The following is a 27,688-nucleotide window of genomic DNA, read 5'->3' on the forward strand; positions in this document are numbered from 1 at the left end:
AAATAATAAAAAAAACTGATAATAAACTATAGCTTGTCGCCGAGGCTGTTGTTGCAGCAAGAGGACACACACGTTCGAGCATTGCTCCCCGAGGAACCACCCCACCGTGCTCTTGAAGCTCGGGCTCCGCAGGTTCTGCGAGCACCCTTGTGAGTTGAGCATTGGGAACGACAGGCGCTTCTTGGCGGAGCCGCCCCGATCTCGGTCCAACGTCCTTGGACGCTGCCTCGGTGTGCTTTGCGACCGCACTCGCGCCTTCGCAGACTGACTGCGTCATCACCATGTTGTTCGACACTGTAGCCCTCGACATCGCAGGGTAGTGCTGTCACAACGACGATGATGATGCTGTCGTGTGGTAGTGGTAGTGGTAGTTCGGCACATGGACGATGGAAAGACTCCGGTCCTCCCGACCGGTGCGAGGGAGTGGCAGGCGAATAGGGTTGGTTGTTATGGAGGTGGGTGCAATGGAGGGGGGAGGAGGGGTGCTGTCCGACGGGTTGCGACGACGATGGCGTATGGCGACGGGGGAGGAGTAAGAGAAGGGTCGAGCAGTGTCGATCTCCAAGGTCTTGATGGGAGTCAGTGGAGGCTGTCGCCCTGTTGTTGATTCTGTTATCGAAAGAGGACCTCAACACAATCCAGCGATCCATCCACCGGTGCGGCCTCTTCTCTTCCACCGACGCCACCTCGCCGTTCACTTCTTCGTCGAGCAAGGGCGAGGGGTTCCGGTGCGATCTCCAGAGCTTTCCGATGGGCCAAAGACTCGATGTCAGTCACATTACAGAGGAAACCAGGGGAAGCAAGCGATGTTCCTACGACAAGATGAGGGAGGAAGAAACCAGCCTTTTTTGAGCTTGCTTGATGAAAGAAGGCGTAGAAGAGCGCTCTTTCTCGTTTTAAAGCAGCCTCCTTCCGAACCTGCAGCATCGCTTGGATCTCCTCCATTGTCTTTGGGCGGTCGTCCCAGTCATCTGCGAAGCTACTCCCGTCCCTCGACAGCTCATTCCACCAAATAAGAAAGACACACATAACAAGGAAGACGAAGAAAGCTTGAGTTCTGACAGGGACATGTTAGTTACCATGGATCTCCTCTCCGCGAGCTCCTGGAGGTACTTGGACTCCCAGAAGGAGGTGTCACAGTTGAAGGAGGACTTGGTGGCACCTTGGGAAACTGTTGCCGAAGACTCCTGCACCATCCGCATATGTTGGTCTCTCACCCTCGCCAGCACTCTCACCAGCTCTTGCATGCATCGCAGCGTCATGTTGGCTTGCTTCCAGACACTCACCAATGCCTGTAGCTTCACAAGCCCCTTTAAAGCTTGCAGCGCCTTCCTCACCTTCAATCGCACACCCAAACTCAAGCCTACGTTAGAGCCATCCCTCGACTCCAAAAGAGGGAGAGGGAGAGAGAGAGTGCAAAGAGTCATATGCCAAGTAACCTCGAAAGGCAGTTTGGATAACTATGGCAGCGTACTGCTCCTTAACAAAGCTAGTGGAAGGCCTGGTGAGGCGAACCACCTCCGCAGCCACCTGCACTATCACTACCGCCTCCTCCACTATCACCAAAGAGAACGATACACCTAATATCAAAATTATCCATTGTAATTATAACGTTAACTCAAACTTATATGCTCTACCACCAAGCTAAAAGTAATGCTCTACCACCACCAAGCCATATTCCTTCCCAATTCCATCAAGAAATATAATTAATCCAAAGGCAAAGGATTGAGAACCCGATGCCACTATTCCCGAAGAACTTGAAGCCAGACTTTCCTTCTATACTATTATGGACAATAAAGTAATCAAAAAGTTAAATTCAATTGTCAAATATCCTATAGAAAATAGAATTTCCTACTGATTCCAACCATAACACGTTTTATAAAAGCCATACGATTTTTCTCGATCTAAACCGAATAAAGAAACCTGCTATTGTTGAAGAATAGAAGGGAAACAGAACCAAAGCCAATATAATCATATAATCATTCTTCTTGCATCAAAGATCTTACAATTTCCAAAGAAAAGGAAACTCACATATGGAGAAGCAAACAGATGCATTGGTTAATAACAAATCATGTTCACTGTTAGTGCTGAAAAACATATCAATTTCTGAAATATTTGGAAAATTATGTTCAACTGTCAACAAGAAAACCAAAAAGGAGATCCAAAAGTACTAAAAGCCATTATGAGGTCCCATAGTCTATGTTCAAAAGTAAATCATACATCTCAAAGACTAGTTCTTAGACACAAATTGAGAAAGGCTATTCTGTGCAACTTACACCAGAGCTTAAAATAACTATGTTTACCTGAATATTCTACAATCCTCAGATCCAAGGACAATAACAACAATGGAATCTTGTCATGCCAGTGAATTGGTATGTGGTAGTACAGCATCATCTGAAGGAACTGGAGGGTCGTCGGATGTGCCATTAGAAACTAGTTCCGTTCCTTCTTGCACATTCATCTCACTGAAGGTTCTTTTCCTTGTCAACGATTCCAACATCTCTGTCTCCTTGACCTTCTCCCCCTTTTTCTCTATAGTTTCTTTTTCCTTCTCTGGCACTTGAGTATCACTTGTAGAAGGCTCAACTGGTGGTGGCAGCTCACGACCATTTAACCGGCAATATACTCTTTCAACGGTTTCGCTGATCTCCTTCCCCAAGCCATTATTGTCAACAATTAGCTCCCAAACAGCTCTAGATGCCTTCTCAAGCACCGGAGTTCTGCAAAATTTGCTTATAATAATTTCACTAACAAGATAAATGACCACACAGGGCACAAAGATTATCGTTTAGGCAGTAATAGCCAGTCATAGTTTAAGCAATTAATTATAAGGTCCCCAATAGTGAAAAAAACGACAAAAGAATTTAATTTTCCCTTCCTTTACCCCTTGAATGCTGATCTACACAAATTTTATTAGCTTATAGCAAATGCTCACTCTAGTTCTCGCCGCAGTGCATCAAACAACTCTCTCTTTGTCTGTTTCTCTGCACCAGGAGTATTAAGGACCTTACTTTGCTCAACCATCGTGATTGTGTTATTCTTAAGCTCTTCCTGCAACCACATGCCAAAAGTTCAGGAAAGTTACATATGCAGCCCATTTAGATCCCCTGTAAGTGATTATCTAGTCTCTTGGAAGCAATCAACAAAAATGCATCTAGCTCTCTTGAACCGATTTAAGCAAGCATTCTAATGTTCAAGTTTGAAATTAAAAAAAAAAACATTGTTATATCTAAACAAGTATTCTGAGAAAAGGCACTCTGTTTTTTCCAACAAGTAAAAAATGTGCAAGGCCAATTTCCAATTTGAGAAGTGCTCCAAAATAAATTAGAAGTAAAACAAAATAAAAAGCTATTTGCTGCCACTAATCTGCTAGTGGATTTCAGAAACATTAGACAAGAAACAGCGCATTTCCATGGTAAAAAGTGCAGAAGCTTATCTTAATCTGAAATCAGCATTGCCAGATACATCAGCTCCAAAATTCCAGTCATAAGACAGGAACTAATTAAAGGTACAAGTCAACTTAATACCTTGTAGCTTCTCTGTTCACAAAAAAAAATGGGGAAGTAATAGGTATTAGCAAAGTTTCAAATACTGGTACATATGTATGGTACAGTCCAGTCCGACCAAGGACCAAAAAATTGACTATATCTTGGTAGTTAGTACTGTTGATGTTCCGGATGGTACAATTTGATATAACATCTAATATACTGGTACTGTATCGGTCTAAATAAATGTAAAATCTGGAATCAGACCGAGATTTTAAAACTTGGGTACTAGTATGTCAGTAAAATTTTGCATGTTCACCAAACCTTGATGCTTCATTCATGAAAGACTATGTTTACATATAAAACTTTTGTTCGAATAATAATTCAGATGCTACTAACTAAAATTTTCAGCAGTAAAAACATAAGCACTTATTCAACATTAATTTCAATATTTAATTACAAACCACTAAGAATCCAGAATATCAACAGTGGAATGACACCCCAACCAACCCGAAAACCTTTTTCGAGTCATGTCATCTCTGACGGAAGTTAAAACGTAAGAACATATTCAACATTAGAATGCTTCATTCTAATGCACACAAATTAAGATCAGCTGTCTCTGATGGAAATGGGAGCCATGTTGCCAGTAAAAATCCATAATGCCTAAGATCTTCCTTGCATTGAAAAAGTAATGCTTTGATATAAAATGGTCCAAGACAACAGAAATTAAATACTTTTATTTAATAGTATAAACTCTAGCACATTTAAGAAGTTTGATGAGGTGTAAAACACAAAAGTCTCCTAAAAGTTATCCTTAGAACTTCGTCAGCTACTAGACATTCAAACAAAGGTGTCTGGAAGCGTACTAGGTTAAATTGGTGGATCAACACCAAATAAAAAAATCTACAAGAAGATCCACTAGTTTCCAGACACCTTTGCTTGAATGCCTAGTATGTTTACTCTAAAATCCAAATTTTAAGCATAGAAAATTCGAATTGGTTGGGTCAGAAGCTGCAATCCACAGCTTCGGAAGCAGAATTCAAGCAAAAAATGTAGTAAGATCAGTTAGAGAGCAAACAGCCGCTCATCAAACCTTCAGGTTTCGGTAACAGATCAAGTGGTATATTTTCCAGTAACGAATCTAAGCAAGCTGTCCTGTCAGATTTTCAGGTGAGGTAGCAATGAAAATAGAATCTACATTCAAGATAATGTCCTTAGCAAGCCACTTCGATGACATAGAATAGCTTGACTAGGATTCATTCAAGATGGATTTCATCACTATCCCTCACCAAATCAGTGTAGCTACTGTCCTGGTAACCCAGGACATGACCAAACGAATCTTGATGCACCAAAAAAGCCCTATGAATTCAGTACTTCTGTGCGACTGTTGCCAGAGTTGGCTGCCCAAAACATCCCATAACAGGGCTGTTGAAAACAATTATTGGCTGGCTAGGTTCAATCATTGGTTTATAATCCAAGTCTTAATATTCATCATCCCATGAAGAGATACTTTATATTCTCTCTTTCTAAAATAAGCAGTGATATACTTAAATCAGTTATCAGCACGCTCAATTATGAGCTGATTATAATGAAATTATATATATTGCAAGTGGTGAAGACATGATTCAATTATAAGACCTTGCTATCAATAGTCAAGGTCTTTACCAAATTTAACATGTAAATACACCACATGATACACAGCTTTCTGAAGAACCAACGTCCAGCTATTATTGATTGAAAATGAAAAGTATGAGAAGCATCAAGTACACCATGATCTACATCACCATAAAAATAGTACATGTGGTCAAGTGCAGGATAAACCATGACAATTCCTACCCTAACTATAGTCTAATCAAATGCAACTATATAGAAAATTGCTTTTGTTTATATACAAAAATATTGATGTGCAATAACTCCATGCTTTGTTAAAATATATTAACTTTTCAACATCAACAATGTGCACTGGTTTAATAAAGGGAAATTGCATAAACAAGGAAATTGTTCATTCAAATACTTACATTGGCCTTTAACTGGTTAATAATCTTCAGTCTAATGGCATCAATTGTCCCATCATTCATTAACGATTCGAGTACATCTTCTGGTTTGACCATGCGGGAACCCATGAGGCTCACTGAATTTTTGTGACCCACCACCTTATAGTCAAACCACAGAATCTTTCACCTGCATAAGAAAGTAGCCTTGATGTGAGATGTAACAGATTTTTCATGCATAATCTACTTGTTCTGATAAACCAATATATATTGACTTAGACTAACTTTCGCCTTCACAATCACATATCTAAGGCATAAAATTGATGTTAATATACTACACCTAATCCCAAGACAAATTCACGAAATATTCATGAGAGAAGGTAAGAACATTTATTCTTCATGTAGTGCTTAGGGTGAATAAAACAGTGACTTGGAAACAAGAGAGACCAGGATGCGATTATGCAACAAAAGTTAGGGTGTGATTATATTTAGTATTGAACATATGAGGAAAAAAAATTATAAAAGAAATTACTTCAAATGGAAAAAGAAATCATAAAATAGTGTTTTAAAAAGCGTTAGATGCCAAGGTCCCAAAACACTTGAGGCGCTAGGTGCTCGTCCAAGCAATGTGAGACACTTCAAAATATTAAAATTTTAAAAAATATATTATAATTGATGAAATGTGATCATAAAAATAAAAATGACACAATATAGTTTCTACTGATGGAGGCCTATGCTAAACATGTTTCTAACCAATGCTAAACAGTCCCAAAGAGTGAATCAATATAATGCTAAATAGTTCCAAAGAGGTAATTGAAAAGAGGAGTAACCGACATCTGTGGAAGAAGATGAGTGAAGGAGAGGGCGACGAACGAAGCTATGGATGAAGGCGACGGCGGATGTAGGGTTTCACTACGGGTTTGTCTCACTTGGTCATGTGGTTTTGGGCGGGGGAGCGAGTTTTGTATTAGGGTACATTAGTTGGTTTGATTGAACCAACTTGCTCGTCCAATCGAACCCAGCCTTGAACCCTGATCCAACTTAACTTGGGCGCTTGCCCAAGGCGCCTGGGCTCAGGCGAGCGTCCGGGCAATGATTCATCGAAACATCTCGTCCGAGCGCCTATTGAAAACATTATCATAAAATAGAGAGTTGTTGATGAAAACATGCAAATGTAATATTTCATTTAACATGTTAAAAAAAAATTCTTAAGTAGATGTGTCGTAATTGTCCACCATGTAGGTGCTCAACATGGCAATACATATGAGAAGAACTTATCCTATGATTATAAATGGCATGCATAAAATGTGAAATTAGGTTGAGTGAAATATCTACGTTCTCGTTTTTTGTTTATTTCACCTCCTTATTGATAGCGTAGAAATTCGTTCCTTATTATCTACATATTGATATTTCTACACCAAGTTTTGTTTCATTTTTTGTCCTCGAAATTTTACCAACAGCTAGTTTTATTCCCTGAAAAGAGTTTCTTCTCTCGGTGTATTTTTTTCTCATACGTTGAATCCCAACTATATTGATCCCTAAGCTTTTCTCCCTCTAATCACTTCCATGAAACATCTCTTTTGTGACGAAGTTCTAGAAAAAATTCTAAATACCAAATTGCCTAAATTAACAATCACATCCTAGAATTTGAACAAAAGGTTCTTTCCCATTCTCTCTTTATCTTATTTTTCTTAAATTGTAAAACTAGTATAGTTAAAGGCGCTAGATGCTAAAAGACACCAAAGTATCAAAATGCCCAAGGTAATCACTCAAGTGAAGCAAGACGCTCACAAATATTAAGATTTTCAAAAACATATAATTAAGGAGAAATATGATCACTAAAATAAAAATGAGAAATTACATGAGTTCTATATCACTTTATATTTCAAATATCACCACCAAAACATCATATTACAATCATTGAAGCACCAAAGTACTACATTTTGCAAATCTAATAATAAAAATAACAAAACAAAGGAAGATTAACGTTAAAAATCTAACAATTTCCCTCAAGAAAGTCAGTGATCATCGAATTCGTAGACTATAAAACATTGTTAACAATGACTAACATTACATAATTACAAGAGAAAGAAAAAGAAACAGAGGGAAGAAAAGGAAGAAGAAGCAAACAGAAGGAGAAGAAAGGGGGGGCATGCTGCGGACTGTTGGTTGGGAGGGTAGCGGGTAGTTATCAGGGAGGAGGGAGGGGGACGGGAAGATGCAGAGAGTAGGCAAAGAGGGGTGTAGCTATCAGGGAGGAGGAGGAGGGAGAGGGGGGCCGTTGGGGTCGGCGGGGGGCTGCGATGGATGGTGTCGGGGAAGGGGGGGAGCTGCGACGAAAGGGTGGAAGAGGAAGGAGGGATGGGGGGGCTGCGATGAACGCAGGGAAGAGAAGGAGGAGGGATCGGGGAAGGGGAGGCTGTGACGAGGCGGGGGGACGCGGGGCTGCGATGAACGGGGGGAAGAGAGAGGTGGAGGGAGGGGGAGGATGGTGTTGGGGAAGGGGGGAACTGCACCGAAAGGGAGAAGAGGGAGGAGAAGGGAGGGTGCGACGGCAAAGGAGGAAAAGGAGGAGGAGAAAGAGAGAGGGATATATATACCGGTAAGGGAGAGCCTGCCGCCGTTCGCCGATGGAGAGGAAAACGCCGCCGCTGCCGTCGTTCGCCGAAGAAACGCCGCAGTCGCTGGAGAGAGAGGTTTCACCGCCCCTGCGTTTAGGGCAAGGGCGAGCGCGCGCCGGGGTGGGAAAGAGGGAGGGAGGGTGGTTTGGTTAGGGTGATCATATGGTTCAATCGAACCAGAAAGATCCAAATTGTTTCAAATTGGCTTGACTCGGGCTCGATCCAGATTGAATTGATTCAGGCGGGCGCCTGGGCCCAGGCCGCGCCCCACTCAAGTCGCCCGTTCAGGCGTCGCGTCGTCCCCTGGTCCAAGCATTTCCAGAGTCGTTAATTATTGTTGCAGCTTATACATTAAAGGAAAAATGATTTCTTTGATTTATTAGTAATTCTCCACACATAAACAACTCCTTAATCCTAAAACCTCATAAAAAAAATTATACCACCCTATGATGAATCACATAGTATAAAAAATAAACTTACCGAACTTAAATTAAGATAAGCCCTTCAAAAACAAAAATGCAGCCAAATAGAAATCCTTCGAAGGACCATATGCGACAACCCATGCAACATATAACAGTAGAAAAAAATCAAAAAAAAAAAATCTATATCCAAAACCACTATCAATATGTAGATAAAACTATACTTTCATTCTTCTCTCTTCTCTCTTTATATCGTTTCACTAGAAAGCTAGACTCTCCTCACCTCTCTTCAGGGTCACTTCAGGAAGATTAAAAGAGAAACTACTGATGAGGATAGCAATTATGAGAAAGACTCGGCTGACGTCAGATGACGCCTCACGCAACAGCACCTGGTCAATGCAGATCGGAACGCCGACCGAGGCGCGTTAACATCCTGCCAAAGCTCAATTCTTCACGCCACGCCAACACAAAGTCAGACGCTACCAGCCTGCCCCCTGCAAGCGGGCAGCTCAGGAAGCAGTATGCTTCCCTATAAATACCCTCTCGTTCATTAGAAGGAGAGGGAGGGAGGGACACACAAAAACCCTTCTTCATTTGAAACCCCCTCCACATCAGCTAACTTGATCGTCGGAGGGGTCGGGCCGAGCGCCTTGGCTCGACCTTTGTGCAGGTGCGAAGCCGAAAGTCCCCTCTCGACGCATAGGCGAGGAGTTCCTGCCCGGAGGAGACGACTACACCGTCCCGATCGGACACCGCACCCGACCACCTTAGCGGGCTCGAGGAGCGCCCCAGGGAGATCCCCGTCGTCCGGACCTGAACCGAGCCGCATTGGCCCCGAGGCCACGGCTCAAAGTTGTTTCCCACAACAGATTAGCGCTAGAAGGAGGGCCCGGAATGTCGAGTGACTGCCCGCCTGCGTCGTGCTCGTCGGTCGCATGTTGCCCGAGACCACACCTGCGCGGTCAGCCCGCCTGCGTCGTGCTCCTCGGCTCCATGCGTCCCAAGACACACCTGTGCGGCCAGCTCGCTTGCGTCATGCTCTTCGGCTCCTCAGCTCCACGCCTCCTCGGTTCCTCGGCTCTTCGGCTCCTCGGCCCCATGCACGCGGCCAGCCCGCCTGCATCGTGCTCGTCGGCTGTATGTTGCCCGAGACCACACCTGCGCGGCCAGCCTGCCTGCATCGTGCTCCTCGGCTCCATGCGTCCCGAGACATACCTGCGCGGCCAGCCCGCTTGCGTCGTGCTCCTCGGCCCCATGCGCGCAGCCAGCCCGCCTGCCTCGGCTCCTCAGCTCCACGCCTCCTCGGCTCCTCAGCTCTTCGGCTTCTCGGCCCCATGTGCGCGGCCAGCCCGCTTGCCTCGGCTCCTTGGCCCCATGCGCGCGACCAGCTCGCCTGCGTCGTCCTCCTTGCTCCATGCTCACTGAGGTCATACCATGCGTCGGCCTACCCTACTAAGTGTGCTCGTCGGCCGCACGCTACCTGGGTCACTACTGCACATCCGACCCTTCTTAGTTGCTGAACTCCACGATTCCCACACCTCCGGCAAGGCGCCCGGCTGGGACAGTTTCTCAAAGTCGAAGCCATGCCCCTTTTATGGCATGACTTCTTTCGGGGGGGGGGGAATATGATGAGGATAGTAATTATGATAAGACTCGGTTGACGTCAGATGACGCCTCACGCAACAGCACCTGGTCAATGCAGACCGGAACGCCGACCGAGGCACGTTAACATCCTGCCAAAGCTCAATTCTTCATGCCACGCCAACACAAAGTCAGACGCTACCAGCCTGCCCCCTGCAAGCGGGCAGCTTAAGAAGTAGTATGCTTCCCTTTAAATACCCTCTCGTTCATTATAAGGAGAGGGAGGGAGGGACACACAAAAACCCTTCTTCATTTGAAACCCCCTCCACATCAGCTAACTTGATCGTCGGAGGGGTCGGGCCAAGCACCTCGGCTTGACCTTTATGCAGGTGCGAAGCCGAAGGTCCCCTCTGGACGCGTAGGCGAGGAGTTCCTGCTCGGAGGAGACGGCTACACCGTCCCGATCGCCTCAGTGGGCTCGAGGAGCGCCCCAGGGAGATCCCCGTCGTCCGGACCCGAACTGAGCCGCGTCGGCCTCGAGGCCACGACTCAAAGTTGTTTCCCACAACAGATTTGCGCTAGAAGGAGGGCTGGCCGACCGAGGCAACCGAGGAGCCGTGGAGCTGAGGAGCCTCGGTTGGCGTTTCGATCTGCATTAACCAGGTGCTGTTGTGTGAGGCGTCATCTGACGTCAGCTGAGTCTTATCATAATTACTATCCTCATCAACTATAATATCTCAACTCATATTCTGTGAGATGCGTAATATTGCTCTTTCAATTCCTAGAACTCCTGTCTATTTATAGATAAAAGCAGAAGGTGTAAGATAAATGATTATAAAAGTTCCTCCTCACATCTCAAAACGAATAATAATTTAAATTGATTTATTTTATATTGATTTATTAGAATCCAACTAATTCTATTATATATCTTATTCAAATATAAACGATTAAATAATCTAACAATATATAGTATTTTATGCATTATTTACTCTCGTGCCTAAATAATGTACTCACTTTCAGCTATTACACTCATTTTGAACCATTTATGCTTATTTTAAAAGTGAATGATATACCTAATTTACTTTACTTAGATTAAGAATTTATCACCCGAAAATTTTAAAGATGTCAACTAATCAAATTGATATATAGATAATTAATAATGAAGTCATTGTACCAAATGTCATCATTATCGATGACAAGATCTTACGAGCAATTACTGTGTTCACCAATTATTGTTTTTGAGAAAAGAACTGGGTGATAATGGTGTATATTTTGATTTAGTTATCTTACGTCCAGGGGTTAAACATTAATGATATTTTCACATTGGCATGCGAACTAAATATGGTAGGATAGATAAATATTAATGAATACTGTAATCTTCAAGCTTCTTTTGCAAATATTACGAGAACATCTCATATTCCTTCTCACATAATAAATAAAGTCCTTTTATTTAAAAAAAAAAGCCTAGTCAGCAATGCGGGCGCCACTTTCCTGCTACTATTACCAACCACAAAAATCAAAACTACCCAATGTCCCTACTTGCAAAACCTACGTTATCTCTTCCCGTTGGCTATTGGACCTCGTTCTGGGACCCGCACCGGAGCCCACTCCGTTTTCTCAGGGCAACTAAGGAGGGTAAGGCCCAGAGAACAGGCAAACGTATTTCTCGAACGAGTTGATCTACTGATCGTCTCGGCGTCGGCTGCCAACCAATGAGGCGAACGCGACGTCAGCGCTTTCGATCTCTCATCCTACCACGTGGCCCCATTCCCACCTCCTCTCTCTAACTTCGGTCTTTCCCCACACACACACACTCTTGTCTCTCTCTCCCGCTTCTCTCCTTCTTGCTCGACTTTTCACTCCCGCAACTCCGTCGCCGCCCTCGCGAATCTACCAAAATCCCTAAAAGAAATAATCATTGACCGATCTATCCCCAAAACCATTGCGATGGCAGTTTCTCTCTCGACTGCTCCCCCGGTACTGCAGGACCTCCTCTTCCTCCGTCCATCTGCCGGCCGCCTTTCCTCTCTGCCGCTTCTCAGGTACTACCCACTTCACAGCCGCCGCCGCTTCCGGCGGCTCCCTTCTCGGGTCGTTCTTCGGTCAGCGTACGATGAGGAAGTCGCGGTAACCGATGTCTCCCCAGAGTTGGACCGATACGTGGGGAACGGTAATGTCGGCGCCAGATTTGGGTACAAGGAGGTGGTTAACGGGAGCACGAACGGGAGCGTTGAGCTTTTTTTGAATGGGAACGGGTCGACCAACGGGGGTTTGATGAAGTACAGTGGTGAGAATGCAACGATTGCGGAGGATGTGGATAAGGTTTCTGAAGAGGCGAAGAGGCAAAAGAGGGTTGAAGACATAGGAAAAGAGGATGCTTGGTTCAAGAAGGATGGGGAACAGCCCCAGGTTCGCCACTCTTGCCCTGCTATAGCTCCAGTTTTGCTTTCTGTTTCTTTAGTTATCTTATGACTGAGAAATTCAGATCAAAGTATTTAGGGAAACATCAGCATAGCTCCTGTATGCTTTAAAGCATCACCTGGTTCTAGTGTACATCGTTTATGCTCACATACAAAAGATCTTTTTTTCTGTTTTGTGGTGAGCTAGTTGAATCCGTAGTCAATCTGAAATTTGCTTTCAATCTGAGATTTCAAATTTCAAATCTGCTTAACATGATGCATAAACAGGGAATGTTACATAAATAAATGAGAAAATCTAAATGATCTGACTTAGGTGCTGAACATTGTGAACATGAGAAATGCACCATGTTACTAGGTTTTCTAAATTTAGTTTCATTGTTCCACTTATTGAATTAGAGTGGTAGATATAACTGATTTGTCTCATGATGATATATTATCTGCACAATGTTGGCATCTATTTGAATTTGAATACAATGTCCCTGATTCTAGATATTAATAGTCAATCTCTTGTTATCCCTCATGCTGCATGGCAGATGGCAACTGTTTATGAATGATTTGATTTGGGTTCACAACAGTTGCCTAAATTTTCGATCTTCTCATACATTGTTCACTTGCAGGTTCTATTGTTAAGAAAACCTTTTGACATTCTCTGAAAGAAATACCCAACTTGCTCATTTGATAATTCAATTGACTGATGTGGCTGAACTTTTGGTACAACAATCATAATGTTGTGTGAAGTTACTGCAACATTTTCTTAAATTCTCCATGCTTAAAATTTTCTAAAACAGTGAATGACACAACAGATCATGTGGCATTTTCTGCTTGACATTTCTTTTCTCTATTTAATATCATGATCATGCTTATACATGACTTGGTGCCTTCTAAGCTTCAGAAGAAAGTTGGTACAAGTGGATTTATGACAATATATACTCAAGGAGTTATCAACAGATCATATGAGGTTTTCTGCTTGACATTTCAATTCTCTATTTGAGATCTTGATCAAGCTTATATACGACTAGGTGCCTCCTAAGCTTCAGAAGAAAGTTGGTACAAGTGGATTTATAAATTAGTTGTAACAATATATATTCAAGGTATAATTTCATCTCAATGAATTGACAGAAACTTTCTTCAATCTTACAATCAAATCATGCACCTTTGTCCTCGAATCACTTCTCTTTTTCTCTTGTTACATCCGGAACTTTATGGATGTTATCCTCTATGCAAAATTTACAGAAATTGACAGCTCGACTACATTGAGCATAATATATTGATGAATCTTTTATCTTTATAAACTCTTTCTGCTTTTATAATGATTTTCTCCCTCTTGCAGGTCTCTGTTGCTCCTGGAGGGCGTTGGAATAGATTTAGAACTTATTCTACAATTCAGAGGACCTTGGAAATATGGGGGTTTGTTTTTGCATTTCTTTTTAAGACTTGGCTTAACGACCAGAAGTTTTCTTACAGAGGTAGTTCCTTGAATCTAAGGTTAGAATAAGTCTGTAATTAGACCAAGATCTCACAGTAGATCAATTCTTTTGATATTAAAGACCAAGACTTAGCTCTGTTTGGACAACAGTTAGTTTCTACTTTTTAATGATTCATGATTTTGTCGGCAGGAATCAGATAAAAACATCTTAGTATTAAAATCCAGTAGATCGAAGAATAAAGATATGCATGACAGGTACAAGTATAAACAAAATGGAGCTGGAAATTTATGGATCTGTATAATACATCAATGTGTTTCAATTAAATTTTTTGTGATGTTTCTGTAAATTTTATGTCCTTGTTAATTATTTAAGTTTATATATTACTTTTTTGTAGGAACATTCATGTTAGACTGAAGTATTTAGAATTGAGTGTGTCAAGAGATATCTGGTTGTTTAATCATGCTAATTTTTTTGTGTGCTAAAATATATATCTTGCCAATGCACAGGAGGAATGACAGAGGAGAAAAAGGTTTTGAGGCGAAAAGCCCTTGCTAAGTGGTTGAAGGAAAGTATCCTAAGATTAGGCCCCACATTTATTAAAACAGGACAACAGTTCTCTACAAGGGTAGATATTCTTCCGCAGGAATATGTGGATCAATTGTCTGAACTTCAGGTCGGGAGTCTAATTGCCCACTCGGAGTAATATGCTTTCATACATTTGCTTTTGATCAAATTTACGGTCTGAAATTTGCATTCGAATTTGAGCTCTTCAATTGTGAATAAACATGAAATTATAGCTTACAGATTCGTTATGATTCTTTAAACTTTATATGATGAAAACAATGGATAATGAAGTGCTTGCATTTTCTTGATGCTTGCTACTGTTAGCAAGCAAGTCTGTATCTAGGTCCCACATCTCTTTCAACACATTGTAGAAGACAGATATAGTTAAGGAATACTGATTGTAATTTATAAGTGATCATTGCAAGCTTCTGTTGTGGATATTGCAAAGTTATTTTGTAATTTTTTAATGTATTGAAGGACAGGTTAATCATCCAATTCATAAACAAAGTTGTGGTAGATGATCTGTAGTTGCTTAGGCACTTTATTGCATGAGACTTGATGGCATAAAGAAATTTTACAAATCTTTAAGAACAATAAGCATAGATAAAATGCTTTCATTGGGTTTTGCATAATACTATTCATTTTTTGTTTCTTAACATATAAAATTGAAATACTTCTCATATTGATCTATTGCTTGCTCCCTCACCTACTTGAATGGGGTTAGTGTTGGCTCCACTTGGTATTGGTCCCTTTCACTACTCAGGGGATTGATAGAGTATAAAAAAAGTAAACATTATAAATATAGAATTTTTGTAAGATATACATAGTTTTATATTATAAGACATAATTATATAAGATTACATATAGAACTAATTAATTACGTATATAGAATTTGATTTGTAACTTAATATAATGTGTATCGAGTTACATATAGAATTAAATCCAAAAGATGTTACCTGAACAAAATGCCCCTGGTTAAAGCTAACACATGCAAACACCCTTGGGAGATGTACTGGGTTGTCAAAAAATATATTTGTGATGCAATGCAATATCAACTAAATTTCATGATATAGATTGCAATCCTCGATAAGTGAAGGGAAAAGATGAACTCGCAAATGCTATACCATGGATAGGGATCATTTGCTCCTGACCTCCTCAAACATTGTGTACGTTCCCTCAACTATCCTCTTATAGTCAATAGCCATATTACTCAACTGCCCAAGTTTCTTAAGAAAAGATCCAAGAGTGCATCATTTGTTATAAATTTATATCTTCTATCTTGATCCAGTGATATCTGTCTGATCCTGGTCTATTTTTTACCAATCCAATCCAATGTTGGCAATTATCTTTGGCGATTTAATAATCAATAATAGAAATTTGAATATCTCAGTTCAGTAGTGGCTGATCCTGACTCGAATGAGCTAATCTGGATCAGGTTGATTGATTTAGAAAACTATGCTATGTTTATTTGTAAAACTCTTCATAGAGGGTTATGACATCTTTCCGTATCACGATATATCTAGATTCTCATTATGTAACAATAGTTTATATATGTCATCATTTCCATCTCATGGAAGAAGCAACAAGATATCTAAGTGTCCATTGTTTTCTTTGTTTGACCTTTCATAAACTGTAATGACATCTTTCAGAGCCATAATATATGCAGTTATCTTATGCTACTATCAGTTCCATGAATATGTTTACACCAGCACATCTTTGTTTTGAGTTCAAATTTTATGGAATTACAAGAAATCTCAATGCTTGATATTAAGTAGCTAAACCCTATCCATGTGCTAAACAGGATCAAGTACCACCATTTCCATCAGAAACAGCAGTCTCAATTATTGAAGAAGAACTTGGAGCTCCTTTGGATGGTATTTTTGATCGTTTTGATTATGAGCCAATAGCTGCTGCAAGTCTTGGTAATCAATTTCCATTTAATAAGGCAAGGAATATGCACATGTATAAAAAGATTGTAAGAATATATTTGGTAAACTGCATTTTTGTCTTGGCAGGTCAGGTGCATCGTGCAAGGTTGAAAGGCCAAGAAGTTGTGATTAAAGTGCAAAGACCTGACCTCAAGGAGCTCTTTGATATTGATCTGAAAAATCTGAGGGTTAGTTTTTTTTTTAAACGGTTTAAACATCAAAGTACTTTCTTCTACTTGATATGCAATTCTTTACATACTATTTGATCATTTGTTCGGATCCCTGCTTTAAAGTCTTACACAGTTAGGGTTCTGATATCTAATGACGGCTTGAAATAGGATAAGATTCAATAAACCTGGTTGTATTACATGTGCTACATGTTTGAGTTGATATTCCTTTTAATATGTCGAGTATGATAAGCCTCATATGGCCAAGTCATACTGCCTACTTTAGAGAGGTGTAGTTAGGTATGGGAAATGACATTTAAATAATCGGATGCATAGCTGTTATATCCAGGTTATAAGAATAGCTTGATGCAGCAGTGTTGCTCTTTTTGGATTTTTGTAACTATCCTGCTTATATGGTAAATGCTAGCATGTTTCAACTTCTAGGAAAGTATGAGCTAGGATAATCTTGTTAAAAGTGCCAGTCAGCCTTTAGAATCATGTGTTGGTAACACTCATTCTCTAGAAAAATTCCATTCAGACTTTGACCTCGTGGTTGGCACCCTTCTTTCTCTTGATTTGGTTTTGGTTAAATTTTGGTGAATAATTTTGGCCATATTTGGTATACATAATTATTGATAGATGAAGTCCTTCACACACTTCTCTCTTGGAAGTAAGGGTTTGGACATTGGTGTCAGTGTTGTGTTCTTATTAGATTGGCATGTATTCATCAATATAGTATGGTATCCCTTGGTAGATTAAAAAGCAAACAAAAGAAAATGTTTGATTTGTCAGGATGGTTGTTGCACCAGTATACTGTTATGGTACTGTCGGTATGGCTAGTATTTGAAAACCATTCCTGAATGAAAGAAAATTATGGCTTGTTTTTGAGCATTTTGTTTCATAGTCAGTTGCAACTTATAGTTTAACAGAAAATCTTAAGGTGGTTTTTGTATTCAAAACATTATTACTAGTGAAATATTTTGTATAAGCCTTTGTATTATTAAGTTTAGACTCTGATAGTTATGATAATAAGGTTTTGAGCTGAGTTGTGTTTATTTACTCATTTTAAGTAAATAAACTAGGATGATACTTTTACTCCAAGCTTCTTTTACCTATAGAGTTCTTATTCCAATTCACAAGAAAAAACACAAACCATGGAGAAAAGTTTGTATTTCATAGAAAGAGAGTAACATGTTTTGGTATCATCCTTTATTCGCAGTATGGGAGTTTTGTTGACTTTGGTCCTGTTTCCTCAGCAGACCAGTACATGCTGTCAGTTTGGTAGATTGTCATGATAAAATTCTTGCTCAAAATTATGCTGAACTTGATTGCATACATAAAACATGGATGGGCAGACAAAAAGTCTAATGTGTTTCCAGATGCTATTGATACTCTAGTTCACCAGGGTATGAATTAAGGCTTTTAGAGCCATATTGATGGCCCATAGTATATGTAGAACGTGGTAGATAAGATATTGCAATATGTATATGCATAAAGAAGGAAAGAAAAAGGAAGCAAAGAGTGATTGTTGTTAGAGAGATATCTCTCATTGTTATTTACTAATTAGAAAGTTTTCAATTTGCTCTGTTGTGTAATCTAAACTTGAGGATATCTTGAGCATCACAACTGGTGGGTTTTGTCACACATTCTCGTCTTTGATGATGTGCTTCTCTGTATATATCTTCAAGTATGTTGTCAAACATTGTCAATTAACCAATAAGCGGAGTGCCTGTCTCCATTGACATCAAGAATATTGTATTTAAGATACTTCTTTTTGCTTCTCAGTTCTGATTTGCTAAAGACTGATAATGAATGAGTGTCTGATTTGCGACATGTGCTGGTTGTCACAGGGTCAGCTTCACCTCTCATATGGCTGACGAATGTGGTAAAGCATATGAGTATGACAATCAATTGCCTAATTTATAGTTAAAATGATCTGATCTTTGTCTTGGCCTGTATACAACTTTTTTTGCTTTGAGAAAATTAGAGGGTTCTTGGTATATTTAATTGTCAGTTCAAGTGTGACACTGTTCTTTCATATAACATTTTGTGTGTCATTTCAGGTTATAGCTGAATACCTTCAGAAGGTGGACCCCAAGTCAGATGGTGCGAAGAGAGATTGGGTTGCTATCTATGATGAGTGTGCCAGCGTCCTTTATCAGGTTATTTTCCTGTTGGGTTTGTTATGTTGGATTGCTTCTCCTGAAATATGCCAATGTGTTTTGTGCAATCCTAGAGCAGAATTGTTCCAATCAAACTGAAACGAATTCAGTTCATTCACTTTAAATGAGAAGTATGACATTTGATAGAGATCTAGGACCACATTGGATCACTAGCGTATAACTGATAAGCCTATGTTTATTTGTGTCTGTGAGATTTTAATATGGTTCCCTCGGTAAACTCTTATGTAATGGATTTTTCTGGAGTCGCTTCCATGTTAGTTTGAACTTTGAAGCAAGGTATACAGTTTCGAATAATACAGCCCGTACCGGGCGGTACATACCGGTCCGTCAGTTTATCGGTACACAAATCGCCCATTACCAGACGGTATATATATATATATATTTAAAGGTGACGTCACGTCGTCTCGACGACATCGCCGAAAAAGGCAATATATATATATATATATATATATATATATATATATATATATATATATATATATTATACCGAGCGGTATACCGAACGGTATACAGTACCGTACCGAGCGGTATGATATTTCAAACCTTGCTTTGAAACCTTAATTTCGAATGATACCGCTTATACCGGGCGATATGTATCGGTCCGCCAGCAGACAGGTACGTGGACTGCTCGCTACTGGGCGGTACCGTTGATCTAGCCCCATATCGGACGATATGGGGTTGTATTGGGCGTTAATGGTCGATATTTTGACTGTCGTCGCTCGCTACCGAGCGGTATCAACCTGGTTGCAGCGAGGGAAGAAGAAGCGTCAAGGGAGAAGGGGGAAAAGATGCTCGAAGAAGAGGGAGAATCATGAGAACCTCGACGCTTCCCGATCCAGCACCGCCCTCTCTCGACGATCTCAATCCAGGAGGTAACGGAGAGGCAACGACCCAACTTCTTCTTCGTCGAAGGTCGGAGATGCTTGCGGCCTTCGCCGCGTTCTTCGGAGACGTCTACGGCCTTCAACGTCTTCGCTGAACACTGCAGATGAGAAGAAGACCGTGTCTTCTCCTCATCTGACACGACGAGGAGAAGAAAAAGAGGTGACATCGCTGAGGCAGCGTACGCCTCCTTTTTCTTATTTTTTATATTTTTATATTATATATTATATATACATATATATATACCGAACGGTATACCTTGACATATCGCTCGGTACGCCCGTACCATATCGTTTCAAGCAAAGCTCGAAACACCGGTATGGTATGAAATTAAGAACCTTGGTTGAAAGTTAACTTTGTTCATGATTTAACACCAACTTTGATGATATTTAGATAATACTTGTTTTAATATTTAACAAATTTTTCTATGCAACCTTCTAATTACCAAGTTGTGTTTTATTATATATGTATATCAGTGGAAGAGGTTGGATGGTGACGATGATGCTATATTGGTGGAAGAGGTTGGTTAGCTCAGATCTTTGGGTTGATCAATAAATAATTTTAAAAAGTAAAAGTGAAACAACTCAATTTTAGGACTGGAAATCAGAACAACAGGAAAAACGGGAGTAAATTCTTTTGTCTTCCCTGCTGCTAGTCCTATTCTTCTTCTCTTCAGCCTTTGCTGCGTGCTCGTTTTGTACTCCATTCTATGGTTATTGGATTAGTGGGCGAGTCAAATAGGATATACATTCTCTTCTTGGTCTTGCTCCATCTTTTTCTCTTTTCTCATCTTTGTCCAACCTGCTTCCCCGTGTTAATTAGTTGCTGACAATCATCAATTTCATTGTTGATATAGGGAAGTCGGTTGGTGGTATTTCAAAGGGTTAACTGGAGAGTGTATTTGATTCTCATGGGAACTGGCTTTGACTTTAGTGTTAGAAGACATGTCTGACACCAGCTCTATTCTACAGACAGGCCAGTTAGAAAATAATTGATAGTCAATCCAAGTTGATCCAATCTAATATTGGCTGATTCAGCCCAAGTGCAACCAGTTTTTGACCCTGTGCCTTATAGAACCACAAATGAAGACATTATGAAAAAAAAGAAACCAGCGGCTTAGTGTTAGCATTAGCTGGTCTTCAGCAGATTGATGCAATAATGACGTGCGCCATTTCTAGATCCATTCCTCTATATCCTGGTGCAAGACTGCTTATATAGTGCTATGATCTCTCAATGTATTCATTATTCGGTTTGCCAAATGCTTTCTCTTTTGAGTGACCTGTGTGTAAATATATTTGATAGTCCTGTATCTTCTCTCAGGAAATAGATTACATGAAGGAAGCAGCTAATGCAGAAAAGTTTGCTGAAAACTTCACAAATATGGAATATGTTAAGGTGCCTAAAATATACTGGGAGTACACCACACCACAGGTTCAGTATCTTGTACCAACTGATTTCTCTGAGTTGTTGAAGTTTAAATCCTTTTCATTTTGTCAGTTAAACAACATATTATTTGATTGCAGGTACTCACAATGGAATATGTCCCAGGAGTAAAGATAAACAGGATAAAGCAATTAGATCAGTTGGGTGTTGATCGAAAAAGGTACTACAATATGCTATTTTATCTATATCTGGAGTATAGAGCATCTACCTAATTTTGATCTTAGTTTCCAGATGTTTTTCTGATTGGCTTCACATTTGTATCCTTTCTTTGCAGGTTGGGTCGTTATGCTGTTGAGTCTTATCTTGAACAGATTTTGTCCCATGGATTTTTCCATGCCGACCCGGTAGGCTTTGTTGAGTTTATAGTTGTAACATAACCATTATCTTCTATCTCAAATGGCTTTTAAGTTAAGAAATGAAGGAGCTGGGTTAATTCGGCAAAAATAATATTTGCATGGTGGTTTCCTGAAATTAAATTAGGACTGCTAGTAAACTTTTCATATAGTTAAACAGAAACAATAGTACAGATTATGAAATCTCTGATTCTTCAGGGGATGATCCAGAATACCAGATCATCATAAAATTGGGAAAAAAATTAGCAAATCAAGGTTAAATCAGTCTATCCAGCAGTCTGACCACTTATTGGTCAGTCAGACTGATATTCACTGGTTTTGACTAATCTTGATATTGCCAGCTTTTTGTGGCAATCAAATCTGATCCTGGTGATATCAGACAGGTTCTTATTTAACCTGATTATCTTTTTTGGTCGTTTAGAAAACTAGATCTTGCAATACAGGATCCAGATCCTGTATCCTATGGCTGATGGTAAACCTGAACCCAGTCCTGATCCCATGAATCTTAATAATTATTGAGACTCATGAACTGGTACCCTTTCTTTACTATTTTATCAACGAGTCGTGGAGATAATGGCTAGTGAACAGAAAAGAGAGCTGCCAAAGACACTCTTTTCGTGTGACTAGTTTCTAATGTTTTATTAAGATTTAATTTTAGTGCATTCCATCTGTTGAGGCTGTCATTGTCCCTCTTTAAAAATTAAAATATATCATATATGGTAAATCATGGACTAGAACTGGAGCTCCAATCTAGAAATCTGACATGGTCTGACTAAAATCCAACATTTGCATCATGACTTACCACCATTTTGTAAAAGTTCTAAATTTACATAACAGTAATTTTACTCGATGGAAAGCCTAAATCAGGTTGTGAGAGGATTGGTATCGACCCATAGGTGTTCTGATCATTTGTGAGCTAATTGGATTGGATCACTAATCGTACGAGGGGAATACAACTATCCACGTGTTGTTTGACTTGGGTCAAATTTTACATTTACAGCTCATTTTTTTGAGATCACTGTCTGACATCGATATTGCTAAAGGTGAAACATCAATAAGAAATATATAGCTGTAATTCTCTCAGCTACTGCAACAAACAAATTGGAAGTCCAGTGATTTTTGTTATAAACCTATTTATTATCTATAATAATTGTGATTAATATAAGTATTTTCTCATGACAGCATCCTGGGAATATTGCTGTTGATGATGTGAATGGTGGGAGGCTCATCTTTTATGACTTTGGCATGATGGGAAGGTTGTGTCTTGAACTCTTGCTGATTTATGCTGTTCATGGAAATCAACTGTTTTTAAGATTTAAAGTTCTCATATAACTTTTGCATTGAGTAATGAGTATTCATTCGGAAAAACATTGCAGCATTAGCTCTAATATTAGGGAAGGGCTACTTGAAGCATTTTATGGAATTTATGACAAGGATCCAGACCGGGTTAGTTTCTTTTGAAATTCTATGGCAGTAGCAAGAATTCATTTGACTGTTGATTTATTTATGAATCTTTTATTATACAAATAAAACTAAATTTCTTCTTGTGTGTTTAATAATGGTATTATATTTTGACTCAATTGTGAAGTTCATCTGCCTGAAAGATACATTTGAAGTCCTTCACTTGAGTCTGTACTTTGTAGCCTTTTTCTCTGTCTGCAGGTTTCCATAGCATAGAATACTGGAATTCCTCTAATGGGGCTGAGAAATGAAAAATTCATAACTTCATTTCTTGACCTTGGAGATTGTTTAGATTATTTCTTGTTTACGCCATTTTCAAGTTTAATGATTAATGGAGAGTAGTCATTCTGATTGAACTTGAAAAAAAAAAATTTATGGGATGCAACAACAGTGACTTGTTTATAAGTTCACTTTTCACCTCGAAATGGTAAACTAGATCCAGACTTCCCATGCCAATATGTTCAGATGATATTTTGTGGTCAGATATAGAAGTACTGGGACATTGAGGTAATACAAATAGATCTTAAGGAACAAATGAAATTCCCTCAAGTCAACTTATTAGAAAGCAAAAATTTTAGGTGTAGATAATTTTTTGGAATTAGAATAGTATGTCAGAACATTGCAGCTGGGCAACTTGTTTTGATTCACTGGAACATCTACCTGCTAAGAATATAAAATACTTGTAAAAAAAAACCGAAGAATAGGTGTAAATAAAAATAAACCTGCAGCTCGTGTTATATGGATGCTCTTCTTTGGTTAACTATTGACAATTACCTGTTTGATATATTCAAGAGTGATCTTCGTACTACAGTGATTGTGTGTTTATTATTTTTGTCAGTGGAAGAAACCTCTTTGGTTTTATTCCCTCTCCTATTACATATGATTTACAATTTATTTCCTTTTGGACCAGTATTACCCTTATTCGAAGCCCTGTACATACCTCTGTTTTGTGATTCATTGAAAAACTCAAGGTGCATAATATTTCTAAAAACACATGCTATTATGTTGTATTTGGTGTCACATCCTAAGATAAGAGCTGCTTAATTTATCACTTAGTACTATTGCATGTTCTAAAGTCTGTTTTGATGATTTCAAGCAAGGTTGCATGAATTTATCAACTTTGTGATGTCCACCTAGTTCTTTTGTGATTTTCTCTATTCTATTAATCATTATATTAGAATTTATCATTATGGTGCTTTGATGCAAATGTCATTAATTTGTATGTAAATTCTCTTTGAATTTTCATCACTAGAATCTGCAAATGCCACTTGGTTGCATGTGTTCCTCAGCTAGAAGAAGTTTTTTTTCCGGCTAGAAGAAGAATAAACCTAACAGATTCAGAGACCATTTTTTAATGATCAGAGCCATGGCCGATTTTTTCAGTATGTTCCAAGATTGCTGTTTCTCTTACTTTGTTTGTAATGTATTATAACATACTATTTGTAAGTGAAATTAAAGCCATGACCAAAAAATGGAGAGAGGGAAGAATGAGTTGGCGATATTCCTTGTTCTTTAAGATGGAATAAGTAGGCTATTCTAAAAATAAATGATAATGAGGTGGATTTCATTGTAATATTGCAAAATATTTCTTTGATATCTTAATTCTCTTTATTTGTATGGACTGTTTATATCCTTTATGTCTCTATGAACATCCATAGCTAAATCGAACTTTTAACGTCGATTATAAATATGCATTGCTTGCAGGTGGTTCAAGCAATGATTCAAATGGGTGTTCTTGTTCCCACTGGTGATATGACAGCTGTCAGAAGAACAGCTCAGTTCTTTCTTAATAGGTGATGTACAGGAATTATAATATAAATTAACTTGTATTAAAAAGTGTCTCTCGTCTTTATCCTATTGTTGTTATTTTTTACTTTCAGTTTTGAAGAGCGCCTTGCAGCGCAGAGGAAAGAGAGGGAGATGGCGAGTGCTGAACTTGGCTTCAAAAAGCAATTGACCAAAGAAGAAAGATTAGAGAAGAAGAAGCTGCGGCTAGCAGCAATAGGTGAGGCATATGGTCTTTCAGTTTGTAGAGCATGTAATCTGAGCCTTTAGTACCCTGCGTTGTTGATCTGTTTCCTGTGAAATTATGATTGAGTTCTTAGGTATTAGTATAGTGCCAAATTTCTAAGCTTAAGTATGCTCTAATATTCAGGGGAGGATCTTTTGGCCATTGCTGCTGATCAACCATTCCGTTTTCCAGCTACTTTCACGTTTGTTGTTAGAGCATTCTCAGGTGTAGGAATCAAGAAACAAATTTTTATCTAATTTTACTGCCTCGGTGGTAGAGTTTCATTAAAATTCTCTCTCATCCGTGCAGTACTAGATGGAATAGGAAAGGGACTTGACCCTAGATTTGACATTACTGAGATTGCCAAACCGTAAGTGTGGTTTATGATTTCTTTTTCTTAGTTGGCTTCTGCTTGATTATAAGTTTTAATTTGCTGATTTTTGAATCATCTGGATTTGATTTCATTTGCATATCCATTACCAGATATGCCTTGGAATTGCTTAGATTCCGCGAAGCTGGTCTTGAGGTCATTGTTAAGGTAGGCTTCTTATTGTCTTCTTCTGTGCTGCACAGTTAAACCTTTCTAAACTCTCTTATGCATTTACAGTGGAACTAATAAGTTGTTCTATTACACAGGACATTAAGAAAAGATGGGAGAGACAGTCAAGTGCATTCTATAACTTGTTTAGACAGGCTGACAGAGTTGAAAAGTTGGCACAGACGATTCAGAGATTGGTATTCACCATCATATTCTTTGACCTTTCTAACTCTCATGTTGATTTAGGCAGTACTCTTACTCTTTAGAGCCCTTTTAATTTGTTGCAGGAAGAGGGTGATCTAAAGCTTCGAGTGCGAACTTTGGAATCTGAAAGAGCATTTCAAAGAGTTGCTGCTGTCCAAAAAACAATTGGAAATGTGAGCTTTCAGCTGGATTCTATATTTTAAAACTACATATTGGAGATAGAAAATGATTTGATGTTTGCATTAATATCACAAAAATGAGATCAAGAAGTTGACTTGGTTTGACTACGTGATGCCATTTTGGACTCCTGAGTAGATTATGTTTTTAGGTATTAGGATAATGCTATAAAAGCTTCTTAGGATCCACTCAGTTGTGAAGTATATGAAAATGAGCATTGTTGAAAGGTTGCCCAGTTATACTGATTATGTGACCTGGAAGATAATAGTCCATCCAAGTTATATTGAACACTTCCAAGGTGCATTGGTGCTGTTACATTATAAAAATAGTGCCTAAGAGATGATAAAAGAATGCTGAACATACTTCCATGAAAAATAGTCCAGGCAATCATTTGGCTTTAAGAATGATTGAGACTGAAAAGGAGTGGGAGCCAATGTTGCTTGTAAAGTTCAAGTCTCTATTTGGACAATTAATATGTGGAACATGTTATTTAGCTGGACTGCACCAACCCTGGAAACTTTCAGCATGGTACTATGTCATAACACTTGACAGTTTCTACAATAGATTCAGTCTACCTAAATAGCAGCATCATTGATACATTCTTTTTCATGTCTTCAAGGAGCGCTCTTGTGATTCCTGGTCTAGGTAAATCTAATTTTTACAATGAGATTTACATATGATACATCTTTGGTGTGATATAAATCTAAAACCATTGTATTGTCGTCATTGTTGACCAACAATGAAAGTCCATTAGAAAAACAAAAAACTTGTATAGATTCACACAGACAAAGGGCAAAATTTGCACTTATATGCATGTCATTTGGATACTTGTAAATAGAGTTATATACAGTTGGCATTGTTTTTGTTTACTAGGATCCATTTATGGTGAAGAATGGACCAGGGGTTAGAGACCAAATAGGATTACTCGAGTGAACAAACAATATCAGAAAATAAGATTAGACACAAAGTTAATTCTTTTTTTTTGTCTAGAGGACTTGTTCTACTCTTTAAATTGTGGTTTGCTGTTTTCAAAAATTTAAAGTTGATTGGTGTCTATATATATGCAGCTATGCTCTATGCAATCTGATGTTCTTACATCTTTTTGTATGCAAAATGACAGGCTGTTGCTTTAGGAAGTTTGGTAAACCTTGCAACAATTTTATATTTCAATTCTGTTCGAGTAAGCAATCCCTGACATAATTGTTTTTGGAGGTATGCTTTTGCTCTCATTTTCGTATTTTTGTAATATATATATATTTTTTGTGGACAGGTGCCTGCTATGGCTGCATACCTGCTATGTGCATTTTTTGGAGCACAAGTCCTCTTCGGCTTTCTCAAAGTGAAAAAATTAGACCAGCAAGAGAGATTGATAACCGGCACTGCTTAACATGCGAGTTTTACTGAGTACAGGTTCAGCTTGCAATCTTATAAAATCTTTTCATTTTTCTGCATCCTAATTTAGCTTCTTTGTTCATTGTATATCATAGCGAGTGTCCCACAGTAAAGCAGAAGTACGTAAATGCCGCATAGTACTTGTAAATATAACAACATTATAACATTCATTTCCTATAGAGCCAATACACAACTTTGTATCTAATTTTCGTTCAGCTTCTGGCTTTGTTTCTTCGTTTGGAAAGGTGTGGTTTCTTGGCACTTTGTGATCTGTGTCTAAAATGTTGTAATGTTCCTTTGTACAGAGCAGCGAAATATTCTATGTTTAATTATGGGTAATTATATATTACTTTTTATAATTAATTATGATTAGTATCCTAATTTTTATATTTTAAAATTTAAAAATAGTATTGGGGTCTTTACATTTATGAAGGTGACACA

General features: G+C 39.1%; 2 protein-coding genes and 1 pseudogene across 2 annotated transcripts; 1 reads left to right on the forward strand and 2 right to left on the reverse strand.

The window, feature by feature from the left end:
* Positions 1-325: 325 nt before the first annotated feature.
* Positions 326-1,889, reverse strand: LOC135614011 (protein IQ-DOMAIN 18-like; annotated as a pseudogene).
* Positions 1,890-2,168: 279 nt separating this feature from the next.
* LOC103990059 (uncharacterized) lies at positions 2,169-8,236 on the reverse strand. The gene is made up of 4 exons (XM_009409086.3): positions 8,077-8,236; positions 5,504-5,666; positions 2,936-3,051; positions 2,169-2,720 (listed from the first exon to the last, which is right to left on the reverse strand). The coding sequence occupies exons 2-4, from the start codon at positions 5,606-5,608 to the stop codon at positions 2,357-2,359; spliced, it is 585 nt and encodes a 194-aa protein (XP_009407361.2). The 5' UTR covers positions 5,609-5,666; positions 8,077-8,236; the 3' UTR covers positions 2,169-2,356.
* Positions 8,237-11,914: 3,678 nt separating this feature from the next.
* LOC135615915 (protein ACTIVITY OF BC1 COMPLEX KINASE 8, chloroplastic-like) lies at positions 11,915-27,462 on the forward strand. Its single transcript, XM_065114998.1, has 20 exons — positions 11,915-12,506; positions 13,848-13,983; positions 14,451-14,617; positions 16,310-16,430; positions 16,524-16,624; positions 18,667-18,765; positions 20,989-21,099; positions 21,192-21,271; positions 21,386-21,455; positions 22,647-22,720; positions 22,841-22,910; positions 24,630-24,718; positions 24,806-24,930; positions 25,081-25,161; positions 25,246-25,306; positions 25,420-25,474; positions 25,573-25,671; positions 25,762-25,851; positions 26,976-27,035; positions 27,126-27,462. The coding sequence occupies exons 1-20, from the start codon at positions 12,045-12,047 to the stop codon at positions 27,240-27,242; spliced, it is 2,268 nt and encodes a 755-aa protein (XP_064971070.1). The 5' UTR covers positions 11,915-12,044; the 3' UTR covers positions 27,243-27,462.
* The last annotated feature ends 226 nt before the right edge of the window (positions 27,463-27,688 follow it).

This window comes from Musa acuminata, chromosome BXJ2-6 (genome assembly GCF_036884655.1).
Source record: "Musa acuminata AAA Group cultivar baxijiao chromosome BXJ2-6, Cavendish_Baxijiao_AAA, whole genome shotgun sequence".
Taxonomy (NCBI): domain Eukaryota; kingdom Viridiplantae; phylum Streptophyta; class Magnoliopsida; order Zingiberales; family Musaceae; genus Musa; species Musa acuminata.